Here is a 21648-nt window from a genome sequence, read left to right as displayed (position 1 = left end):
GGCCTCAGTTTCCCTAGATGTAAAGTGAGGAAGAAAGTTAGATGATGCCTCCATGGACTGCAGGGTTTGCCCGCCCTGGTGGGAGGAGAACAGGGGAGGTTGCAAGGCCTCTGAGCACACTCAGCTTTAGCCTTCAGCCTGTACAGATTTGCCCTAGGCTTGCCCATGAGACCAGGGTGGGCTGACTGCAGGAGCCACAGGAAAGCCGGCCCCAGAGAGGGCTAGAGAATCCAGGCTGGACTGGGGTAGGGGGTAAGGTTCTGCCCTGCCCACCTGCCCAGGCAGAGCTCTGGGCTAAGAGCCAGAGGCGCTGGAATGTTGTCTGCCCACAGCCTTGAACCCTTTGCAGGGTGATGAACATCTACTCACCTCATGACATGTCCTTCCGTCCACAGGGAAATGATGTGCGGATCATCCTTGGCCAGTTTGACCAGAATATGGCAGCAAAAGTGTTCTGTTGTGTAAGTAAAACAGTTGTATCATTCGTGTCTTTGGGGAGGTTCATGAAGCTTTTTCTCAGATTCATTCTCTCCCTGCTCAGTCTGTGAGTGGGATCATGGGACTGAACTGGGGTTCCTGGAAGCAGAAGTGTTATGTTCACTGTTCTTTCCTCTTTCCAGGGAGCTAAAACCTCAGGGCTAAAACCCCGGAGTTCTTCATAGGAAGAACCAGGGACCTCGGCCTTACCTGATGTCTAAGCCCTGTTGGCTAATTCTAAGCCTGCTCAACTTAGCCAGGGAGAGACCAGAAATCAGAGTGAGGCTGAAGTGACTCAACCCCCCTCCCTGCCCTGTAGGTAGGGCTCAGAGTCTTAGGTTAGGGACAAATTATCAACTATTGATTTTCTACTCCTGAATCCTTTACAGAGACAAAATACCTTTTTATGCCGTATCTCATTTAATCTTTTCAATAACCATGTGAAGCAACTATGACTTTTCTATTTTACAGACGAGGAAATAGAGCTCCAGGGAGTAAAGGGAATTGTCCAAGGGCCCTCAGCCAATTCATGGCAGAGCCAAGGCTCCATCTCCATTCACCTGATCCCCAATCTAGCCCTTAAAAAAATGATTTCCCCCATATGATTTATAACTTAAGTTAGATATAGGGGAGATAACACAGGAACTAAGTCAGTTTCCATTTTGATGTCCCAGCTCCCAATCCTCCCATCATGTCAGGAGAAAAGTCAACAAAATGAGCCCAGTCACATGAGTCACTGTCTACCCAGTAAGCCTCACCTTTTAGACTGAGGTTATTCTAGGTGTAATGTCTGGTGATGGGCCACAGGTCTCTGTCCTCTTTAATCTTTTTATCAGTAATGTGGATGAGGTTATAAGTAGGAATTCTAGAAGTCATGAAATATATTGGATGACAGAGTCTGAGTGCAAAGAACCTTAACAGGTTGGAATGTTTGATTAAATCCAAGCAGAGTAAATGGTCCTAACATAATATTATATTAGAACAAATGAAGCTGCCTCAGTCCAAGAGGTAGAGGTATAGCTGAGGAGTATTGTGTGTTGTTGAGAAGAGAAGGGACTTTGGGTGTTCCAGTTGATCCCCAGTTTACTGCAAGGTCTGATAACTAAGGTCACCGGCACAGTGCCAGAGAGCCGCTGTGACCTTAGATTGCATGTCTACACCCAGGGCAGGGTAGTCCCTCTGCTCTTTGTTGGAGAGACCCCACCTGGGGAGACCTGCCCAGCTCCTGGTAGCCTGTTTCAGACAGGTGTAGAAATTGAAAAGAGACAAGGAGTCAGGACAGAGCGATGGCTGGAAGCCATGGTCACATGTGGTTATTTGAACCTGAAGGCTCAGGAGCTAAGAACTGCCCGATCATCCTCCGATTTAGCCGGGAGGAGGGAGAGGCTGTGAGGCTGACATTTCAGGGGATCCTGGATGGAGGTTGACACTCAGGAGCCCATCAGCTTGGGCTTGAATCCCTGCTCTGCTACTTGTTACTGAAGTCGGGCATGTTGTTTACAATCTCTGAGCCCCAGTTTTCTCATCTGTAAAATGGGGATTATAACATCTGTCAATAAGATTGTTGAACGAAAACCTTTTGCATAGCACCTGATGTACAGTGAGCCCTCAGTAAATACCACCCATCTTTTTTTGGTTGTTTGTATAGGGTCTCAGGTGTCCAAAGATGGAATGGGCCACCACTTACTGGCAAGCTTTACTGGTAGATTTCACAAAATTATGTTGAGCATTTCATTTATCAATGGAGAGTAGTAAGAGGCCTTTCCACATTGAAACTGAAGGAGGACCATGAGAAAAATTGAAAATATAGAGTGAATAGATTTAATAATTTTGCTCCAAAACTCAATAAACCTTGCTCCTTACTACCTACGGTCCAGAAATTACCCACTTTAGAAAGGAAAATAATGGCCCAAATTTGAACGCATGCTTTCTTTTAGAGAAGAAACTTGGTGTTCCCTCTCCAGCATCTCCAGGGCCTTGCGGGAGCTGGTGCATGGTGGGTGATTGTTGCTGATCAAATGAGGAAAACAAATAACTTCAGGGAAAATAAATTAATAAAAATGATCCATGAAGATGCCACACCAGGCCCTGGCTACCTCCAGTTTGCAAGAAACATAGATAGGCCTTATGTTCCGATTTAAGCCAAACCAAAGCCCAGGTGTGACTGTGCTCTCACTCTGTCATGCACTGGGATGATTTTCCAAGTGGCTTTCCCAGCCACGGTTTCTGCTTCAGGACAAACAGTATGGCTGTCTTCCTTTTATCCCAAAGCCCCCGACTGTCTGCCTTCCACACAGCACGGGGACACCATCCCACCTTCTCATCCCATTTTCCTCTTCACTCTTGTTAGTTTGGTATTTTGAGATGAGGTTTCTCTTAGAGTCTTTGCTCACCGCTCCATTCTGAGGAGTTTCTCAGAGGCTTTGGGCTGGGTGTAGAGTTCGTATGTTGGGTCCCCAGATGGACTCTGCCCTCAAGGACTTATGGTCTTGTCCAGTTAGGAAGGAGTTCTTCTGGAAGGTCCAGAATGTCCTAAGGAGACTGTTCAATGTTTTCACACTGGATGAAGCCTGGTAAGTGATGGCGGGAGGAGACACTCAGAGCATTGAGACACTCAGGAGACCCCCCAGAGAGCCTTCCTGTCCCTGTCAGAGTCAGAGCAGAGACCACATGGAAACAACCATGTCCCTACCATCCAAATGCTGCAGTGGAAACTTTACAGCGTGTTGCTGTGTTCTTGAGATTGGAACTGCCACCCAATGGGATCGCAGACTCCAGCAAATGCAAGGCCTATTTATAGCCCTGTGGCAAATGTTCATTTTGGCATCAGCACGGTATGAGCGTGGCATGTTGCTGTTGTCTTCTCCTCTGTCCTCAGTGGTCTGTTCTAAATTCTCAAGTACTCTAATGTGGGTTCTGGTTTTAGCTCTGCCAGCTGTGTGACCTCAGGCAGGTCGGTTTACATCTCTGGTCCCCAGCTGCCTCATCTCTGAAATGGAAGCAATGATCCCCACCCCATCTGCTTCATGGGGTTGTCTAGAGGCTTAAATGAGCCCACCAAAGGGAAAGTTTCATCCCAACTGTTAACTGCTTTACTGTTGTGAGGGTTTATTACTATCATTGTTGTAAACCTTAATATAAAAAGGAAATGTCTTTCTTGCATGGGGAGTGGAAGAGGCAAAAGGAAACTTAATAAAATTATGAAATTGGGTTTTTTGTTTTTTTTAAATAGTGTCATAGTTACATGTCTACAGCTAGTAAGAACCAAAGCAGATCATGGGGCTAAAGCGTGTGAACTCAGAATGGCCCATCCTCACACAAGAGTACCCATTTGTCAGTCACAGGTCCTAAGACTGTGCTTCTATCAGATGTAGAGAAAATGAAGGCATAGTGGCTCATGCCTTTGATCCCAACACTTTGAGAGGCCAAGGCAGGAGGATAGCTTATGCCCGAGAGTTAGACCACCCTGGGCAGCATGGCAAGACCTCATCTCTACAAAAAATTTAAAAGCAAACCCGCATGATCTGCACATGTACCCCAGAACTTAAAGTATAATAAAATAAAAAATAAAAAAATAAATGTTTGAGATGATGGACATGCAGATTAGCCTTATCTGATCACTATACATTGTACATATCAAAATATGTACTCCATGAATATGTAAAATTATTTGTTAATAAAAAATAAAATATTGGGAAAAAAATTAGTTGGGTGTGGTGGCATGTGCCTGTAGTTTCAGCTACTCAGGAGGCTGAGGTGGGAGGATTGCTAGAGCCCAGGAGTTTGAGGCTACAGTGAGCCATGATCATGATGTGGCATTCCAGCCTGAACGACAGAGCCAGAGCCTGTCTCAAGAAAAAAGAAAACAAAAATTAAGGTGACCAAGTAAATTAGAAATGCATTCATTTGGTCGGTCCACAATCATTGATTGAGTAGCCCCTGTATACCAGGCACTGTGGAAAACCCTGGGGCTCCAGGAGAGAACTGACATGGCCCCACCCTCCCGAAACTCCCCATCTGGCAGAGACAGAGAAGCATGCCAGTGCCTAGTTAGAACTCCTGTGTCCAATAACCTCAGCCCTTCTGACTGTAGGAACACCAAAATGGAGTCCCAGAGGCATTTCACAGTTGCATTAGACAGTGGATAATCTATGTAAGCCCAGTCTACCTCCCTTGCAGGAGAGTCTCCCTCAAAGCCTGCTAACTTTTGCTCTACAAATATGCTTAACAATCCAGGCCCTCTACTTTCCCAAGCCTACAGCAGTTTAAATACAGCAAATTCAGAGCGAGAAAAGGGGCTTGATGATAGTGAAAAATGGCAGTGTAGACGTGACAGCTAGAAAGTAGACAAAAGGCCATTAAAAGTGGATCCAAAGTCTAAGTACAACTATCTGGGGCTATTTGGTGTTTGGAGCAGTTTTCTCTAAGCCCAAGAGCACCGCTGTGCATAGACCAGAGCAGTGACTGATGTTCAGAATCAACTTATGTACTAAGAGGATAAGAGAATGAGAAGGGGCAGCTAAAATGTTCCTGAACATAGTGTTTGCCACTCATGATACACAAATTATCTCATTTAATTCTTAAAACAATGCAGTGAGGCAGGCTTTGCTCTCCACCGTCTGTCAGTGGGAAAAGTGGGGCTCCAGGACTTGTGTGCCTGAGTTACCTGGCAGGCATGTGGCAGAAAATTTGCTGTTTGACTATTTTTTGACCATTTTAACCCAGAAAGGTTAGAAGCTATGCTAAAAAAAAGTGTTGTCTTCATGAAAATTGACTAATGTTCTAAACAAAATGTATTATCATTCAAATGGAATAAGCTTCTGTTTTCTGGAAAACTCACAAGAAACAGCTACAACAGGACAGTAGCTGGTTAAAGAACTGTCAGAGCTGATCTGATTTTCTGCTCTGAACTTTCTGCTCAATGCTGCCTCTTAATTATCACATGAGTGAGGAAAATCTGCCTTTCTTTCTGACCAGAAGGCCTTTTCATACCTTCACTCTGCATCTTTTTTTTTTCTTTCAGACAGAGTCTCGCTCTGTCACCCAAGCTGGAGCACAATGGCATAATCTCAGCTCTCTGCAACCTCTGCCTCCTAGGTTCAAGCGATTCTCCTGCCTCAGCCTCTCAAGTAGCTGGGATTACAGGCATGTGCCACCATGCCCGGCTAATTTTTGTATTTTTTAGTAGATATGGGGTTTCAGCACGTTGGCCAGGCTGGTCTTAAACTACTGACCTCAAGTGATCCACCCACATCGGCCTCCCAAAATGTTGGGATTACAGGCATGAGCCACTGCGCCCAGCCACTCTGCATCTATTGATTCTTACTTAACATTCCTTCCTGATAAGTGGAGCTGTCTCCTTGCCACAACCTTTTAAGACTGAGAAAGCTTCCAAAAATCTTTCTTTTGTTTTTCTAAGAGGGAACTTCAAGAATGGACTTTGAGTCTTGTCCCCTTGACTTACCAGCTATATGTATTTGAGAAATTTCATCTATGAAATTTAGATAATAGTGCAAACCTCATAGGGTAGTTGTGAGAATAAAATGATATATAAAAATGGCCACACATATAATGGGGCCTCAATATACATGGGATCTCTGTCTGTAAAAGATGAGAGTTATGAAGTCTCACAGGCTCTGCCATTGATTAAATGACCTGGGATTACTAGGGTGACCCTTTTATTCAAAAGTCTGATCTCTAACCAGGATCTGGCATTTCTATTCTTTAAACAAAAAAAAGTTTCTGTGGACAAAATTCTATTTATTAGAGAGAAGCCCAGGAGACTGCCTACTTTTCTTCAGCTGGGATTTGAGTAGGTAATTAAAATACAAGACTTTTCTGTATTTTCCACAACAGTTTTGTTTGGGGCAACATTATAATGTAGTTGCTGGAAAAATGGCTATGATCTGAGGTTGCATTATGAGAAGTACAGGATGTAAAATAAGGGAAGTGAAGGTCTTGTATCCTCGAAGGAGTCTAGTGAAGAGACAGTGTGATCACTTCCTCGAGGCAGTTGAAGGGTCTTTTGTTAAGCAATGTCTATTTAACCTTCATATGCTTTGCTGAACCAATGGGTGGAGACCACGGAGAGGGGATCTGAGGTTAGTCAAGGAACAAATCTTTTAACTCACATGTACTCCAATGAGCTGCTCCAACTGCAGCCTGGGCTTTCTTGGTTATTAAGGGAGTTTTAGAGGAGTAGCCTCTGGACTTGGGATGAGGGAAGTGCCCCTCTGACTCTTAGACTTAATGGTAACTTTTCTCTAACATACAGGAAGCGTTGGGAGCTCTGGCCACCCTTCTGTGGACAGACCGTGACTTTAGCCCCTTGGAGCCTAAGTAGACAGCAACAAGTACCTTCCCAGAGTCCAGAGCAATCTCAGGCTCCTCTTACCACATCCTCCTGGCCTCCCACACTAACCTGCTGTAGGCCAAGGAACAAAAGGGGTGGGACATGAATTGTTTCCCAACATGTCCTTCTAAAGCTCCCAGGGATGAATTGAAGGATGGTTTAAGGTTTAGTTTAGAATGCTTGCATCCCATCAATGCACAGAGGCCATTTCCATCCACCCTTGCTCCCTGTAGTCACTTCTGGATATTTTGATGACGACGGGAACATGACCACTACTTAGAAACTTTGTTCAGAACCCAATTTTGATGGAACCTGACAGTCCTACAAAGTGGGACTTTTCTGCTTGAATCAAAGCTATCAAAAGTCATGATTTTCCTGATATATAATAATGATAGTAAGAATTAGAGGCAAGTAGGGGTGCATTAGAACCTTCTGATGACTTTTTTCTTTAAATGGAAAGCAAGCAGTGCAGCTTTGTACCCTTGAAGTCAGCAGACCTAGATCTAGGTCTGACTTTTCTCCATGACGGATTGAACTTGGAAAAGTTACTTTCCCTCTCTGATATTCAGTTTCTTCCTCTCTAGAAGGAGGATGATAAACCACCTCCCAGAGTGAATGTGAGTGACAATCAAATAAGATCCATGTAAAGTCTAAAAATGGAGGGAACTTTTTTTAGGATCGGAATTTATACACACCGTGTTTTGGATAAAGATTCAGAGAGACTTCTCAGTTTGCTAAGTGGCATCTTATATAAACAGCACACTTAGGTTAAATTGTCTTGGCCCCTTAAAAATTGCTCCCCCTGGGTTGTGTTTTGAGTCATGGCCTCAGCTTTTAGTAAAGATCTATACAAAAATTAGCTTTATGAAATCTCTTTGTTGTAGAAGTTATGTTGATACTAAGCTGGCTAATTTAACAGTATCCTCCATATGGGACTTTTTTTTAGAGTTAGAGACTAGAAAATACTTTGTTTCCCCGAAGACCTGGTATGTTTTCTCCTTATTGATAATGAGAGTTGTATAAATAACCTTGTTGCCCTTTTCTCTTGGGCTACTTGGAAGTTCATGGTGAAATTTGCAGCTCAATTATGTATACTGTTAGAACCTTTGGTCTGCTTGTCTACATTCTGTTCCTTTTATCTTCAGGAAACATAATTTATATTTTTCTGGGCCCTTATGTTTTAATTTTTATTCAGTACTTATTATTTTATTATGTATGTTATCCATAACTACCTTGGGTCCTTTGATAAATAACAAGGGAGAAACCAAACAAGTAATTAAAAATTTCCTAAATCCTCTGATAAGAGGAAGCCTGACTTCCCCCCACCTATCTTCCAGGGCACAGAGCCTTGAACAGTGCAACTCTCAGTGCCTTCACAGCCACTCCATCTTTTGCAGGCATACGAGGAGAACATGTATGGGAGTAAATACCAGTGGATCATCCCAGGCTGGTACGACCCTTCCTGGTGGGAACAGGTGCATGTGGAAGCCAACTCATCCCGCTGCCTCCGGAAGAATCTGCTTGCTGCAATGGAGGGCTACATTGGCGTGGATTTCGAGCCCCTGAGCTCCAAGCAGATCAAGACCATCTCAGGAAAGGTCAGTGTCTTGGTACCCGTTTCAATCTTCCAGCCCACCTCTTTTGATCATCTTGTCTAGTGACATTGGCCAAAAGTGCACATTTATTGTCCCGTGTCAGTTTGAGCAAAGCACTTGACCTGTCTGAGCCTCTTGCGCTCGTAAAATGAGGTATTTACAACCCTCCACTGCTTACCTCTCTAGGGAACTGTGAGAACCAGATGAGATAAGGATATTGTGAAGCACATAACACAGTACACACGTTATGTATACATATATGGATAGAGTCCTGGCATCAACTTAAGGGCCCGTTAGACTCTGCAAAGTTTCATCCCGTGCTCCTCTTACCCAAGATGTCATTCTCAGTTGTGGTGATGCTCTCCTGGAGGAGAGAACAGGTTCTTTAGGTAAACTTTGGGAAACACATGCTGTAGAGCTGCCAGACTGTCTCAAACCCCAATTTTACCACTACCACCTGTGTGACCTTGAGCCTGAGTTCTTCAAGCCTCTGCTTCTATATCTGTGTGGATATATCTTTTTAGGGGCCACTATTCAGCCACTATTGTAATCTTGGGATGTCCCTTCTATAGATATATCTTCTGTATCTCTGCTTCTATATCTGTGATAACCCACCCCCCAGGGGTTATTAGGAGGACTGATGGCAGGTGGTGCAAGCCATTAGCATGGTGCCTGGCACCTCGATGCTGTCACGACTGGGAGCAGGACTTCAGGCAGAGTGTGTCAGCCTCAGGACCTCTGCATGCTTCCATGAGGGTGTTACTAATTCCTGCCCTGCTCATCTCATAGGACTATTCCTGCCCTGGCAAAGTTGGTAACATCCATTTCTCAATTCTGAACAGCAGCCAAAATTCAACACAGCAGTGCACATAATCCTTTTCTGTGTTCAGATAGTTAAATTCTTCATCGAACCCCCAGGGTTCTTACAGACCCAATTTTATATCAAGAAAAAGCTTTATAATAAAAAATATATGTATATAATTTTTATGTAGTATTTAATCTCAGAACCGATTCTACAAAAATGATTTATTGATTTGTCAACAAATGGCAAACCATTAGGACATATTTTGTAAACAGTTCTTTAGCTCATACTGTCACCTGCTTAGAAAATGTTGAAAGAAATATTTTCACACTAAAGTTAATGCATATATAACATTTTTTTGAGATGTTGAATAATGAGCAGAAATATTTATTCAGTAGTTTTATTTTTAAAGGTGTCAAATTTTACAATTTATTAAGATCCTTGAGTCCAGGGATACCCTGTATTTTAACCTAAAAATATCATAAAATTTGAGGAAAACACAAAACCTAAGGAGAAAAAAATCCATGAAAGCAGATGGTACAATAGCTAAATGGAGAGGCTTCAGGAAGACCAAAGACTTAAATGATTGCACAGAAGATCTGTGAGGCTGTCAGATGAGAGCCATGAGACACTGCAAGAAGGACCTCTCTCAGATGTAGTTTGAAGGACATGGCTTTCAGCCAGGGTAGGAGCCATGCAGGGCTGTGACCAGTACATGAGAGTGTGTTGCAGGAAGATCCTTTTTTGTGGTATGTTTTGGAGGAAATGTTTTGGCATTCGTAACGACATCCCCTAGATGTCGTTACGAATCACTGACTTCCCTTTTCTAAATTTTTTGATATGGGGCTGGTGAAGAGGTTGATCTCTCCCCCATCACTGTCCCATGGTGTGGGACACCTTGGGGCTGTTCACCCCACCGTTTCAGGAAACCCACTCATGAGTCCACTCCCTGGAGGATACAGGACCATTGAAGTGGCTTCCAAAAGTCCAGGAGACCCAATCCCTGTCCCCATGGTCTTTGAAGTAAGCAGAAACATTTCTTACATAACCCCGCAGTTACAAGATGGTTGAAGTTACACACAAAATTTGCAGCCTCTTTGCTTCTTGGAATCAGAGGGTCCCAGGGCTGCTCCTAGATGTCATGGAGTCCATCTTCCCAACAGATTCTCAGATCTTCCAGTAGCAAAGGACTCATTATTTCTCCCTTAATTCTCCCACCCCCAGGTCCCACTAGAGCTGCTCAGATCCTGTTGCCCCCTCTGCCTCATGTGGATCCTTCAGTAACCACAGAGTCACTGGTTCTCCAAACCAAACAGCACCAGTCCTTCCAATTGTTAGCTCACAGGTCCAGGGCTGGGACTAAGTATGAAACTTAAAAGGGTGCCAGATACCTCAGTAATCAAGATTAAACAAAATATGTTAATGCAGTTTTTAAAAATGCAAAAAAAAAAAACCTGTGATGAACAAATTATCAAAATTTTAAATAAAGACCGGATTCACAGGAGAAGGGTGAAGAAAGTGAGGTGAGTCATGCCAGTGCAAGGTAGGATTTTGTCTTTATTTAAAATTCAGATGTTTTGTTCATCATGGATTTCTTGCATTCATTTTTATTTTTAAAATATGTTATTAAAATATTTTTTTTATCTCGATTACTGATATGGTTTGGCTCTGTATCTCCACCCAAATCTTGTCTTGAATTGTACTACCATAATTCCCACATGTTGTGGGAGGGACCCAGTGGGAGATAATTGAATCGTGGGGATGGTTTCCCCCATACTGTTCTCATGGCAGAGAATAAGTTTCATGAGATCTAAAGGTTTGATAAGGGGGAACTTGTTTTGCTTGGCTCTCATCCTTTCTCTTGTCTGCCGCCATGTGAGATGTGTCTTTCACCTTCTTCCATAATTGTGAGGCTTCCCCAGCCACATGGAACTGTGAGTCCAATAATCCTCTTTCTTTTGTAAATTGCCTAGTCTCAGGTGTGTCTTTATTAGCAGCATGAAAATGGACTAATACAATTACCAAGACTTTTTGGCGCTCCCTTAAATTTTGCACCTGAAATTAGTGCTTTATTCACCTCACCCTAGTACAGCCCTGTACAGGTTGTATTTGTCAAACCCCTTCCCACATTCAGCGTGTACCCTTGTTGTACTTGGTTTTGTTGAACATTCTCTCTAGAGGGTCTGGGGCCCAGAGTTGAATAAATCATTCCTATTTATGGGCTGACCACAAGCTAACTTCTCCGAACAGCCTTCAGAAGTCCATAGTCAAACCTAGTTCTAGAGAGTCGAGAAATGTTTCTTCCATTTGATTTGCATTATATATAACTGTTCAGGGCTACGTTCAGCACTGGCCGCTGGGTTGATGCCTGTGTTTGGGGATCCATCAGTGTCCACGAAAACAAGCAAACAACCACAGCAAGTGAATGGGCTCTTGTCATCCTCACTATTGTACAAATGGAAAAACTAAGGGCCAGAGAGGAGAAGGGACATCCCAAGATCAAAATAGTGAGTTGAATAGTGGCCCCTGAAAAGATATGTCCACATTGTAACCCTTGGAATCTGGGAGTGTGACCTTGTTTGGAAAAGGGAGGTTTTGCAGATGTTATTTACGTAAGGCTCCCATGATGAGATTTCCTGGATTACCCAGGTAGGCCCTAATCCAATGACAGGTGTCCTGTATGAGAGAAAGACAGAGAGAGATTTGATATACCCAGAAGAAGGCCATGTGAAGCAGAAGGTGGAGACTGGAGTGATGCATCTACAACACAAAGAACACAAGGACTGCTTGAAGGGGCCTCCCTCAGAACTTCCAGAATGAGCCAACCCTGGTCATGTGGTTTGGCTCTGTGTCCCCACCCGGGCTCTCATGATGAGATTTCCTGGATTACCTATGTGTCGGAGAGGGACCTGGTGGGAGATGATTGAATCATGGGGGCAACTTCCCCTTTGCTGTTCTTGTGAGAGTGAGTGAGGTCTCATGAGATCTGGTTGTTTGAACATATGTGGCACTTCCCCGTTCACTCTCTCTCTTGTCGCCTTGTGAAGAAGGTGCTTACTTCCCCTTCTGCCATGATTGTAAGTTTCCTGAGGCCTCCTGAGCCATGCTGAACTGTGAGTCAGTTGAACCCCTTTTCTTTAGAAATTACCTGTCTCAGGTAGTTCTTTATAGCAGTGTGAGAATGGACTAATACACCTGGTAATGCTTGGATTTCAGCCTTCTGGCCTCCAGAGCCGTGAGAGAATAAACTACTGTTGTTTTAAGCAACCCAGTGTGTGGGAACTTGTTGGCAGTCCCGTGAATCTAATACAGTCACCCAGCAGGTAGAGGCAGATCCAGGACGTGGAGCCAGGATGCCTAATCCCAACTCAGCGCCCCTTCCCCTCTGCTATGCTGCTTCTCTAGACCTGTGACATGCTTAGGGACACCTCCAAATCAGCTCTTTGTGGCTTCTCAGTGGGCCCCTGTTGGTAAGTGACACACAGGAGCACAGAGTGTGGTACTCCAAAGATCCAGTGCGGATCCTGCATTTATACCAGTTAATCTGCAACCTCAGCAAGTCATGTTCCCTCCCTGGGCTTCGGTTTCCTCAATTAAAAATGAAAGATTTGGACTAGATAACTTCTAGGGTGCTTTCACAGCTCAGTTCTCTAACTGTGTAACTATGGTGTGGAGTTATTACAGCAAACTGTGTGACATGGTTATAATGTTAAGTCACGCAAGTGCAAGGTTGGATTCTGTCTTTATCTAAAATTTTGATGTTATGTTCATCATGGATTTCTTGCATTAGTTTTTATTTTTTAAATATGACACTAAAATATGCTTATCTTGATTACTGAGATGTTTTGGCCCCCCTTTAAATTTTGTACCTGAAGTTAGTGCTTTATTCACTTCATCCTAGTACAGCCCTGCAGAGGCTGTGTTTGTCAAACCCCTCCCCATGCTCAGCCTGTCCTCTTACACTTGCTCTTGTCGAATCTCCCAGGATACAGATGACTCCTGGTAGACAAAGTCACAGAAAGGGGCAGAACAGTGGCGCTTCCAGGATACATTCTCCAAGGTTCCCTCCTTTGTATGCCTGTCTCTAGCATCAAGCTGTCCCAGCTCACTCATTGGCAATAGGGGTTTTCTGGTAGGAGGAATAGCAAGGTAACAGCTACCTCCAGAAGCACATTCTTCAGTCCTTTCCCATTGGACTTTCCTGTGTTGGGATGAGTGTGGACCTTCAGGCTTCCTGAGCCCATTCAGAGCTCATTCTTCTGGGACCTCATGAAGACAGCCTCTGGACCCCTGCTTTAGGCCCAACATCAGTTCTTTCTCTCCATTGAGGCTCCCCATCGCTGTTCTACTCCCACAGAGTGACTTGACATTGGTGATTTCAAGTGTCAGCTTCCATTTTTCAAGTCCTATTTGGTTTGTTTCCTTTGTGAGCATTTATAATTCTGGCTTGATTTCTCCAGTGATGGCTCGGCCTCTCCAATAGGGACATTCTTTTCCTGTAACTCTGCCCCTGTTGAGGACCAGTGCTGGGCCAAGGCCCCAGATGAGCTGTTCACAGCACCCTGCAACCTCTGGAATAGCCCTAGCCCTCCATCAAAGGCACAGGCCTATCCTTTGGAAAACTTTGTAATGTTTTCTGGCAAGAAACTTCTGTGGCCACCCATGATTATTTATTCAACCCAGCATATCTAGTGATCCTTCTACTTAGAGCCAATGACCCATGAAAATCTACACCCATCTCATTACCACTGTGCTGTGAGCACCATGACAAAGAACTTGGAGTTTTAGGGAAGCACTGAGCTTAGCCTGGAGGAAGGAAAGTGCTGCAGAAAAATAGGAGAGCTCCCCAGAGAGACCAGCTTCACTGCACTGCTATTTCTCTACCCCACCCCTACAAAGCTCCTGTTCCTTGATACTCTTCTAGGCACTCAAGGCACTGGGAGAAAGCACTATGTTAGAGGGGCATGAGCTCAGAAGGAAAGGCTGGGTGGCCCATGGAGGGGCCACTGGCTAGACTTGAATCATGGCCCTGACACTTCTCAACTGGATGACTCTGGCAGGTGGCTGGTCATCTATACCAACACTCATACCTCTCCTTCACTCTTCTGAGTTCTGTAACACAACAAACCAGAGTTCATAACATAACTCTGATTTTTAGCCATGTATGTTGCCACTTTCTGGAAAATGTATTATTCATTTCCCAGCCTTCCATGCTAGATACGGCCAGGATTGCAAGTCTGGCCAATGAGATATAAGTAGAAAGTGTTATGTGGGACTTCTAGAAAGGCTCTATCAAAGGAGGATGTTGCCTTTCTTTTTCTTTCTCTTACGTGTTGACTGGAACGTGGATGTGATGGCTAGATTTCTAGTAGCCATTTTGGACCATTAGGTGCAAGACGACCTTGAGAAGGAAGCATCATTCTAGGATTGTGGAGCATAAAAATAGGAGCCTGCATCCTTGATTACCTTGGGGAGCTATTATAGCTGCTTTGCCCAGCCTCCTCACAGACATCTTTTATGTGAGAAAGAAATAAACTGTCTCATTTAAGTCTGTTAGTTTGTCTTTTCTGTTACAATGCAGCTGAACCTAAGAGTGATACAATGATGTTGTGCAAGTCATTCAGTCTTTCCCAGTTTGTCTCTCACCTGTAAAATGGGGGTAATAAAAGCTCTCTTACTCTCTAATCTGTAAGGATTAGATGAGGTTATACAGCAGAAAGTATCTTACCAAGTGCAAACACATAGTAGGTGCTCAACAAATTTTAATTGTCTTCCTTTATCAGGATAGGAACCTCAGGGGTAGGCGGAAGGAGTAGTGAGATTGATGAAGAGTTTATAACCCAGGTCATATTAGATGAGGAGCAATGGGAGGATTGGTATTACTTTTGATAGATTAGTTAGTTGTTTTTATTGAAGGCAAGCACCCATGTAACTACCACCCAGGTCAAGAAAAAGACCATTGGTAGCAATTTAGAAACTGCCTTTATATGTTGCCCCAGTTAATGTCTACTGCCAGATTAACCATTCTTCTCACTTCCTTTGCCATTCAAATGCCTGCTTTTGAACTTTGGACTCCACAGTTTTTTTTAGTATCTTCAGATTTAGGGAGTGTATTAGCCCTTTCTCACACTGCTACCAAGAGATACTTGAAACTGGGTAATTTATAAAGAAAAGAGATTTAATTGGCTCATAGTTCCACAGGCTATACAAGAAGCATGGCTGAGGAGACCTCAGGAAACTTACAATCAAGGAAGAAGGCAAAGTGGAAGCAGGCATGCCTTATATGGCTGGAGCAGAAGGAAGAGAGTGAAGGGGGACGTGCTACACCCTTTTAAACAATCAGATCTCGTGAGAACTCACTATCGTGAGAACAGCAAGGGGAAAACCTGCCCCCGTCATCCAGCCACCTCCCAGCAGGCTGCTTCCCCAACACTGGGGATTACAATTTGACATGGGATTTGGGCAGAGACATAAATGCAAACCATATCAGAGAGGATTTGTCTTTCTGGTAGTTTTTCTAGTTCACCCGTAAATAACCACCATCTTCTGTCTTTGCCACAGTTTCCTCATTCTGCCTTTGCCACAGAACCTTGTATCAGGGCGTGGGTGAAGCAAAGGCACAAGTGAAATCTGTTAATTTTTCTCCTTTTATTCAGTCATCTTTACAGTTTTGATGTTCTCTGTCTTTAGTTATTAATTCGATATGATTTCGTTTAGAATGTTTGTGGCTACAAAGCTAGTTAGTATAGTTTAGGGAGACTTGGGAAAGTTAATTTATACACAGCCTCCATTGTCTTCAGCTACATAGAAGTCCTCTAACTGGTATGTTTTAATGAACAGAAATTCTTTAATAGAACCCACTTCAAGGCTGTAAAAATGTTTTCCTTTCTTGTGTTTTAGAAGCTTTATTGTTTTACTTTTCACATTTAGATCTATAATTAACCTGGAATTTCATTTTGTATAGGGTGTGAGGTAAGGATCAAGATTCCTTTTCTTCTTTTCTTTTTTACATGGATATCTAATGGACCCAACATCATTTATTGAAAAGTCCATCTTTTCCCACACTGTGCTGCCATATTGTTTTGTCATAAAGAAAATGACTTTATATATTTGGTTTTGCTGCTAAACTTTATTTTTTCTTTTCCATTTGTCTGTTTTGTCACCAAAATTTCTTAATTTCTGTAGCTTTATAATAAGTCTTGGTAACTACTCATATAGGTTCTCCATCTTAGTGCTTCTTCAAGACTGTCTTGGCTATTCTTGTCTCTGCATTTCTATATACATTTTTAAATCAGGTTGCTAATTTATACACACATACACACAAACTTTCTCTGGTTTTTATTGGGATTTTACTGAATCTGTAGATCAGTTTAGGAAAACTGACATCTTAATATTTAAAAAGTCTTCCAATCCATTAATTATGTATATCTCTGCATTTAGTTAGGTCTTCTTTAATTTCTCTCCAAAATGTTTTATAGTTTTCTGTGTAGAATTATTGCACATATTGGCTGAGTGCAGTGACTCACACCTGTAATCCTAGCACTTGGGGAGGCCAAGGCAGATGAATCACTTGAGGTCAGGAGTTTAAGACCAGCCTGGCCAACATGGTGAAACCCTGTCTCACTAAAAATACAAAAATCAGCCAGCCTTGGTGGTGCCCACCTGTAGTCCCAGTTACTTGGGAAGCTGAGGCAGGAGAATCACTTGAACCCTGAAGGTGGATGTTATAGTGAGCCGAGATTACACCACTGCATCCCAGCCTGAGCAACAAAGTGAGACTCCATCTCAATTTAAAAAAAAAAAAAGAGGAAGAAGAAAGAATTATTATACTTATTTTGTCTGATTTATTTCTAGGCATTTGATATATTTTGGTGAACATATGTGCACATTACTATTGGGTGCATACTTGGGATGGAATTCTGAGTCATAGAGTAGCCATATGTTCAGCTTTAGTAGACTCTGTGACAAACAGCTTTCTAAAGTGGTTATACCAATTTACACATCTACCAGCAGTGATTGAGAGTTCCAGTTGGTTCACATGCTCACTAACTTTCTGTGTGTCAGCTTTTAATTTTAGCCAACCTAGTGGGTGTGTAGTGGTTGATGTCTTGTTTTAGTTTAAATTTGCATTTCCCTGATGACTCATGAAGTTGGGCATATTTTCATATCTTCATTGGCCATTTTGATATCCTTTTTTGTGAATTGCCCATTCAAGTCTTTTGCCCATTTTTTCTGTTGGATACTCTGCTTGTTTCTTACTGATTTGTAGCATCTCTTTTTAGATCCTAGATATGAATTTGACAGTTATATGTATTACTTATATTTTCTCCTATTCTGTGGCTTAACTTTTCATTCTGTTGATGTAATTTGATGAACAGGTATTCCTACTGTTAATGTAATCCAATTTATTAGTATTCTTTGTGATTAGCGTATTTGTGCCTTGTTTAGGCATTTTAAGGATAGGGAGGGGGAAAAAGGGTTGAAAAATAAGAAATGAACATAAGAGACACAAGGGATATGTTGAAAAAGTGTAGTATATGTATAATTGTGTCCTGGAAAATGAGGAAAGAGAGACTAGACAGAAGCAGTATTTGGTTTGGTTATTTTATTTTTTTCTCAAACTATCACCCTGTCTTGGTGATTTGATTTGGATGTTTGTCCCCTCCAAATCTCATGTTGAAATGTAATTCCCAGTGTTGGAGGTGGGGCCTGGTGATAAGTGATTGGATCATGGGAGTGTTTCCCCCATGAATGGTTTAGCACCATCCTTTTGGTAGCAAGTGAGTTCTCACTCTGAGTTCATGTGAGATCTGGCTATTAAAAGTATGTGGTATCTTCCCCCTTGTTATCTTGCTCCACTTTTGCTGTGTGCCACACCTAGTCCCCCTTTGGCTTCTGCCATGATTGAAAGCTTCCCAAGGACCTCACTGGAAGCAGATGCCAGCACCATGCTTTTTGATTCTGCACCTGCAGAATCATTAGCCAATTAAGCCTCTTTTCTTTATAAATTATGTAGTCTCGGGTATTTATTTATATCAATGCAAGAATAATCTAATACACCCACCCCCGGTGATGAAGATATTTTCCTATCTTTTCATTTAGAAGTTTTGTTATATCTTTCACAGTTAGATATAGAATCTACTTGACATTGATTTTATGTATGGTCTGAAATAAGATATTCATTTTTTTTGAATAATCCATTTATTCAAGACTATTTATTGAAAAGGTCATAATCCCCCATCCCACCACTCATGCTACAGTGTCACCTTTGTCATAAGTTAAATAACGGCATATAGTGTGGATCTATACGCAAGCTTCTGAACTTTCACCTATCTTCCTTTGGTCTATTTACCTATCTTTTAATCAATATCACTCTGTTTTAATTACTGAAGTATAACTTGATACCTTGTAGTATAAATCCTTAATCTTTGTGCTTCTTTAAGACTAAGAAAATCTCATCCAAGAAGGATGTTCTTGGCACTGATGTCATTTTTCATTTAGATCTACTAACGCATTTACACTTCCTATTACTTTTTCTTTCCCACATTTCTGTTTTTCTGCTTATTATTACTATTATTTTTCTGCCAGAAGAACTTCTCCTTGGTCTTTCTTTTGTGGCTCTTCTGGAAACAAATCTTCTAAGTTTCTGGCTGTCCAAAATATATTTTACCTTTAATATTGAGAGATGTATTAACTAGGTAGAGGATTTTAGATGGCCTATTATCTTCTTTCAGTACATAAGATGTCATTCCATTGTTTCTTACTTCCATTGTTTCTATTAAGTCAGCTGTCTGACTTGTTACTGCTCTTTTGAAGTTAATGCTTCTTTTTTTTTTCCTCTAGTTACTTTTAAGATTTTGTTTTTGATTTGGTCTTTGGCAGTTTTACTACACTGTGCTGAAGTGAACTTTCCTTTGTGTTCATCTTGCTTGGAGTTCATAGAGCTCCATAGGATTTCATGTATCCATGGATTGAAGTGTGTTGGGGAAAATAGAATAATATCCTTTGAAATATTGCTGCTTGTATTCTCTCTTTTCTCACCTTCAGGATACAATTATACATATATTGTACTTTTTCAATTTATTCTGTGTGTCTCTTATGTTCATTTCTTATTTTCCAAACTTCTTTCTCCCTATGCTTCAGTCTGAATACAAACCTGTATTCAGTTCACCAATCTACTTTCTGCTGTGTCTAATATGTTGCTTCACCTATCTATTGAATTCTTTATTTCAATTGTTGTATTTTTTATTTTTTGAATTTTTGTTACTCTTTTTTCTTTCATAGCATTCAGTTCTCTGATGATATTCTGCATCTTTTAATCAATTTTATTGAACATATAAACCTTGCTTTTTATTTTATTTTTGAGATGGAGTCTCACTCTGTTATCCAGGCTGGAGTGCAGTGGTGTGATCTCGGCTCACTGCAGCCTCTGCCTCCGAGGTTCAAGCAATTCTCTTGCCTCAGCTTCTCAAGTAACTGGAATTACAGGTACCTGCCACCACATCTGGCTAATTTTTGTATTTTTTAGTAGAAACGGGGTTTCACCATGTTGGCCAGGCTGGTCTTGAACTCCTGACCGCAGGTGATCTGCCCACCTCAGCCTCCCAAAGTGCTGAGATTACAGGCGTGAGCCACCATGCCTGGCCAACCTTGCTATTTTAAAGTCCATGTCTAATAATGTTAAGATTTGGATCACCTATGAATTTGTTTCCATTGCATGTATTTTTCTCTTCTTTTCCTTCCTTGCTTTTCTTTTTAAAAAAATTATCTGGTCCTATCTCCTGGTGTACCTAGTAAATTTTGACTAAATGCATTGTATATGAAAAACTGTAGAGGCTATGGATAGTGATATCTTTCTCCAAGAAAAACATATTCCTCTTCAAGCAAGTAGTTATAGTGGTGGCAAATTGCCTTAAGCCAGTGAAGAACTGAGGTGATTCCAGGTTTGGTTTTAGTTTTTGTAAGGCCCAGTCTATTTTGGTTTGCTCTGATTCCTATTGTTTGATCTTTCAGTGTTCTCAACTGAAATCCTGGGCTATTTACTGACTCCGGACTCCAATTTTTATTTTCCCAATACTATGAAACTCCAAACAGTTCTGTTTGTCTTCTTGGCTCTTTTGCTTGGCTTTTCAGCCTCTTGCTTTTTGCAGCTTAATTATCAAATATTTTAAGTAAAAATGCCAGTCTTAATACCAGGCTCATGTTTTTATGGTTCTCTTTACTCCTGCACCTTGGCCATGCAAGTCTTGCTACCTTGGTAGCCCAGAACTACAGCTTTTGGCTTCCCATCCCTGAGGGACTGCAGAAAGCTCTGATCCAATGCTTTCTGTTTCTGTGACTAGCCTTCTTACTTACAAATCAGAAAATGCCTCAAAAGGAAAACAGCAAAGAATGTGGGGCCCATCTCAAAGCATTTCTCTTCTCTCCAGAATGTGGGATTCTCAGTCCTAGCTGTCCTGGTTGTTTTCTGATGTCTTTGAATAGCTATTTTAAAATTTTATCCTGCTCTTCTTTTTCCTATCAGTTCTTGATGGGAGCTTTGGTCTGACGTGAGCTATTTCATCATAGAGTGGAAGTCTGAACTGAGATTATTTCACTTGAGGAGAATGCCAGATTAGAAAAGGGGAGGCATCTCCCTGTCTTTGGCTGTCTGGGGGCTATTGTGTATTAGAAGGAGCAGACGTGTGTATTGTGGCTCCAGGAACATGTAGCATGCTGAATGCATGTTGCAGGGAGAGAGGTGCAGACTCTGCATCTGGAAAAACAGCCTCCTTGACATCAGGCATTCCTTAAGTGGAAAGTTCTGCCTGAGAGACATAGCGAGCTTCCCAACACTGGAGGGGTGTAAGAAGAAACTCAACAACCACCTGGAAGTTGTTATTGAGAAGATCCAATAATCAGATTGCAGGAGGGACTTCATCAATGGTTACCAATTTTTGTATGCTTGAAACCTGAGACGGTTTTTAAAAATATAGATGCCTAAGTTAACTTACCCACTGACATACAGAACCAAAATTCAGCCCTGGCATTTGCTTTTTGTTGTTGTTGTTATTATTATTATTATTTTGAGACAGAGTCTCACCCTGTCACCCAGGTTGGAGTGCAATGGTGTGATCTCGGCTCACTGCAACCTCTGCCTCCCAGGTTCAAGCGATTCGCATGCCTCAGCCGCCCTAGTAGCTGGGATTACAGATACCTGCTACGATGCGCAGCTGTTTTTTTTTGTATTTTTAGTAGAGATGGGGTTTTGCCATGTTGGCCAGGCTGGTCTTGAACTCCTGACCTCAGGTGATCCACCTGCCTCGGCCTCCCAAAGTGCTGGGATTACAGGTGTGAGCCACTGAGGCCAGCCCTGGCACCTGCATTTTTAACAAGTTTCCCAAGTGATCTACAAACTGCAGCATAGGAACCAGCAAACCAAA

The 21648-nt window shown here is 42.2% G+C and overlaps 1 protein-coding gene across 1 annotated transcript in view; it reads left to right on the top strand.

Annotated features, from left to right (window-relative positions):
• GABBR2 (gamma-aminobutyric acid type B receptor subunit 2) overlaps positions 1–21648 on the top strand; it is a 421806-nt gene that overhangs the window by 223383 nt on the left and 176775 nt on the right. The window contains exons 5-6 of the mRNA XM_032240167.1: positions 396–461; positions 8227–8427. Coding sequence (XP_032096058.1) covers positions 396–461; positions 8227–8427 — 267 coding nt within the window. The remainder of the gene's footprint in view (positions 1–395; positions 462–8226; positions 8428–21648) is intronic.

This window comes from Sapajus apella, unplaced genomic scaffold (genome assembly GCF_009761245.1).
Source record: "Sapajus apella isolate SASKATOON/1434 unplaced genomic scaffold, GSC_monkey_1.0 scaffold46, whole genome shotgun sequence".
NCBI lineage: Eukaryota > Metazoa > Chordata > Mammalia > Primates > Cebidae > Sapajus > Sapajus apella.
The sequence above is the reverse complement of the archived record's forward strand: the minus strand, read 5'-3'. Positions and strand labels throughout refer to the sequence as shown.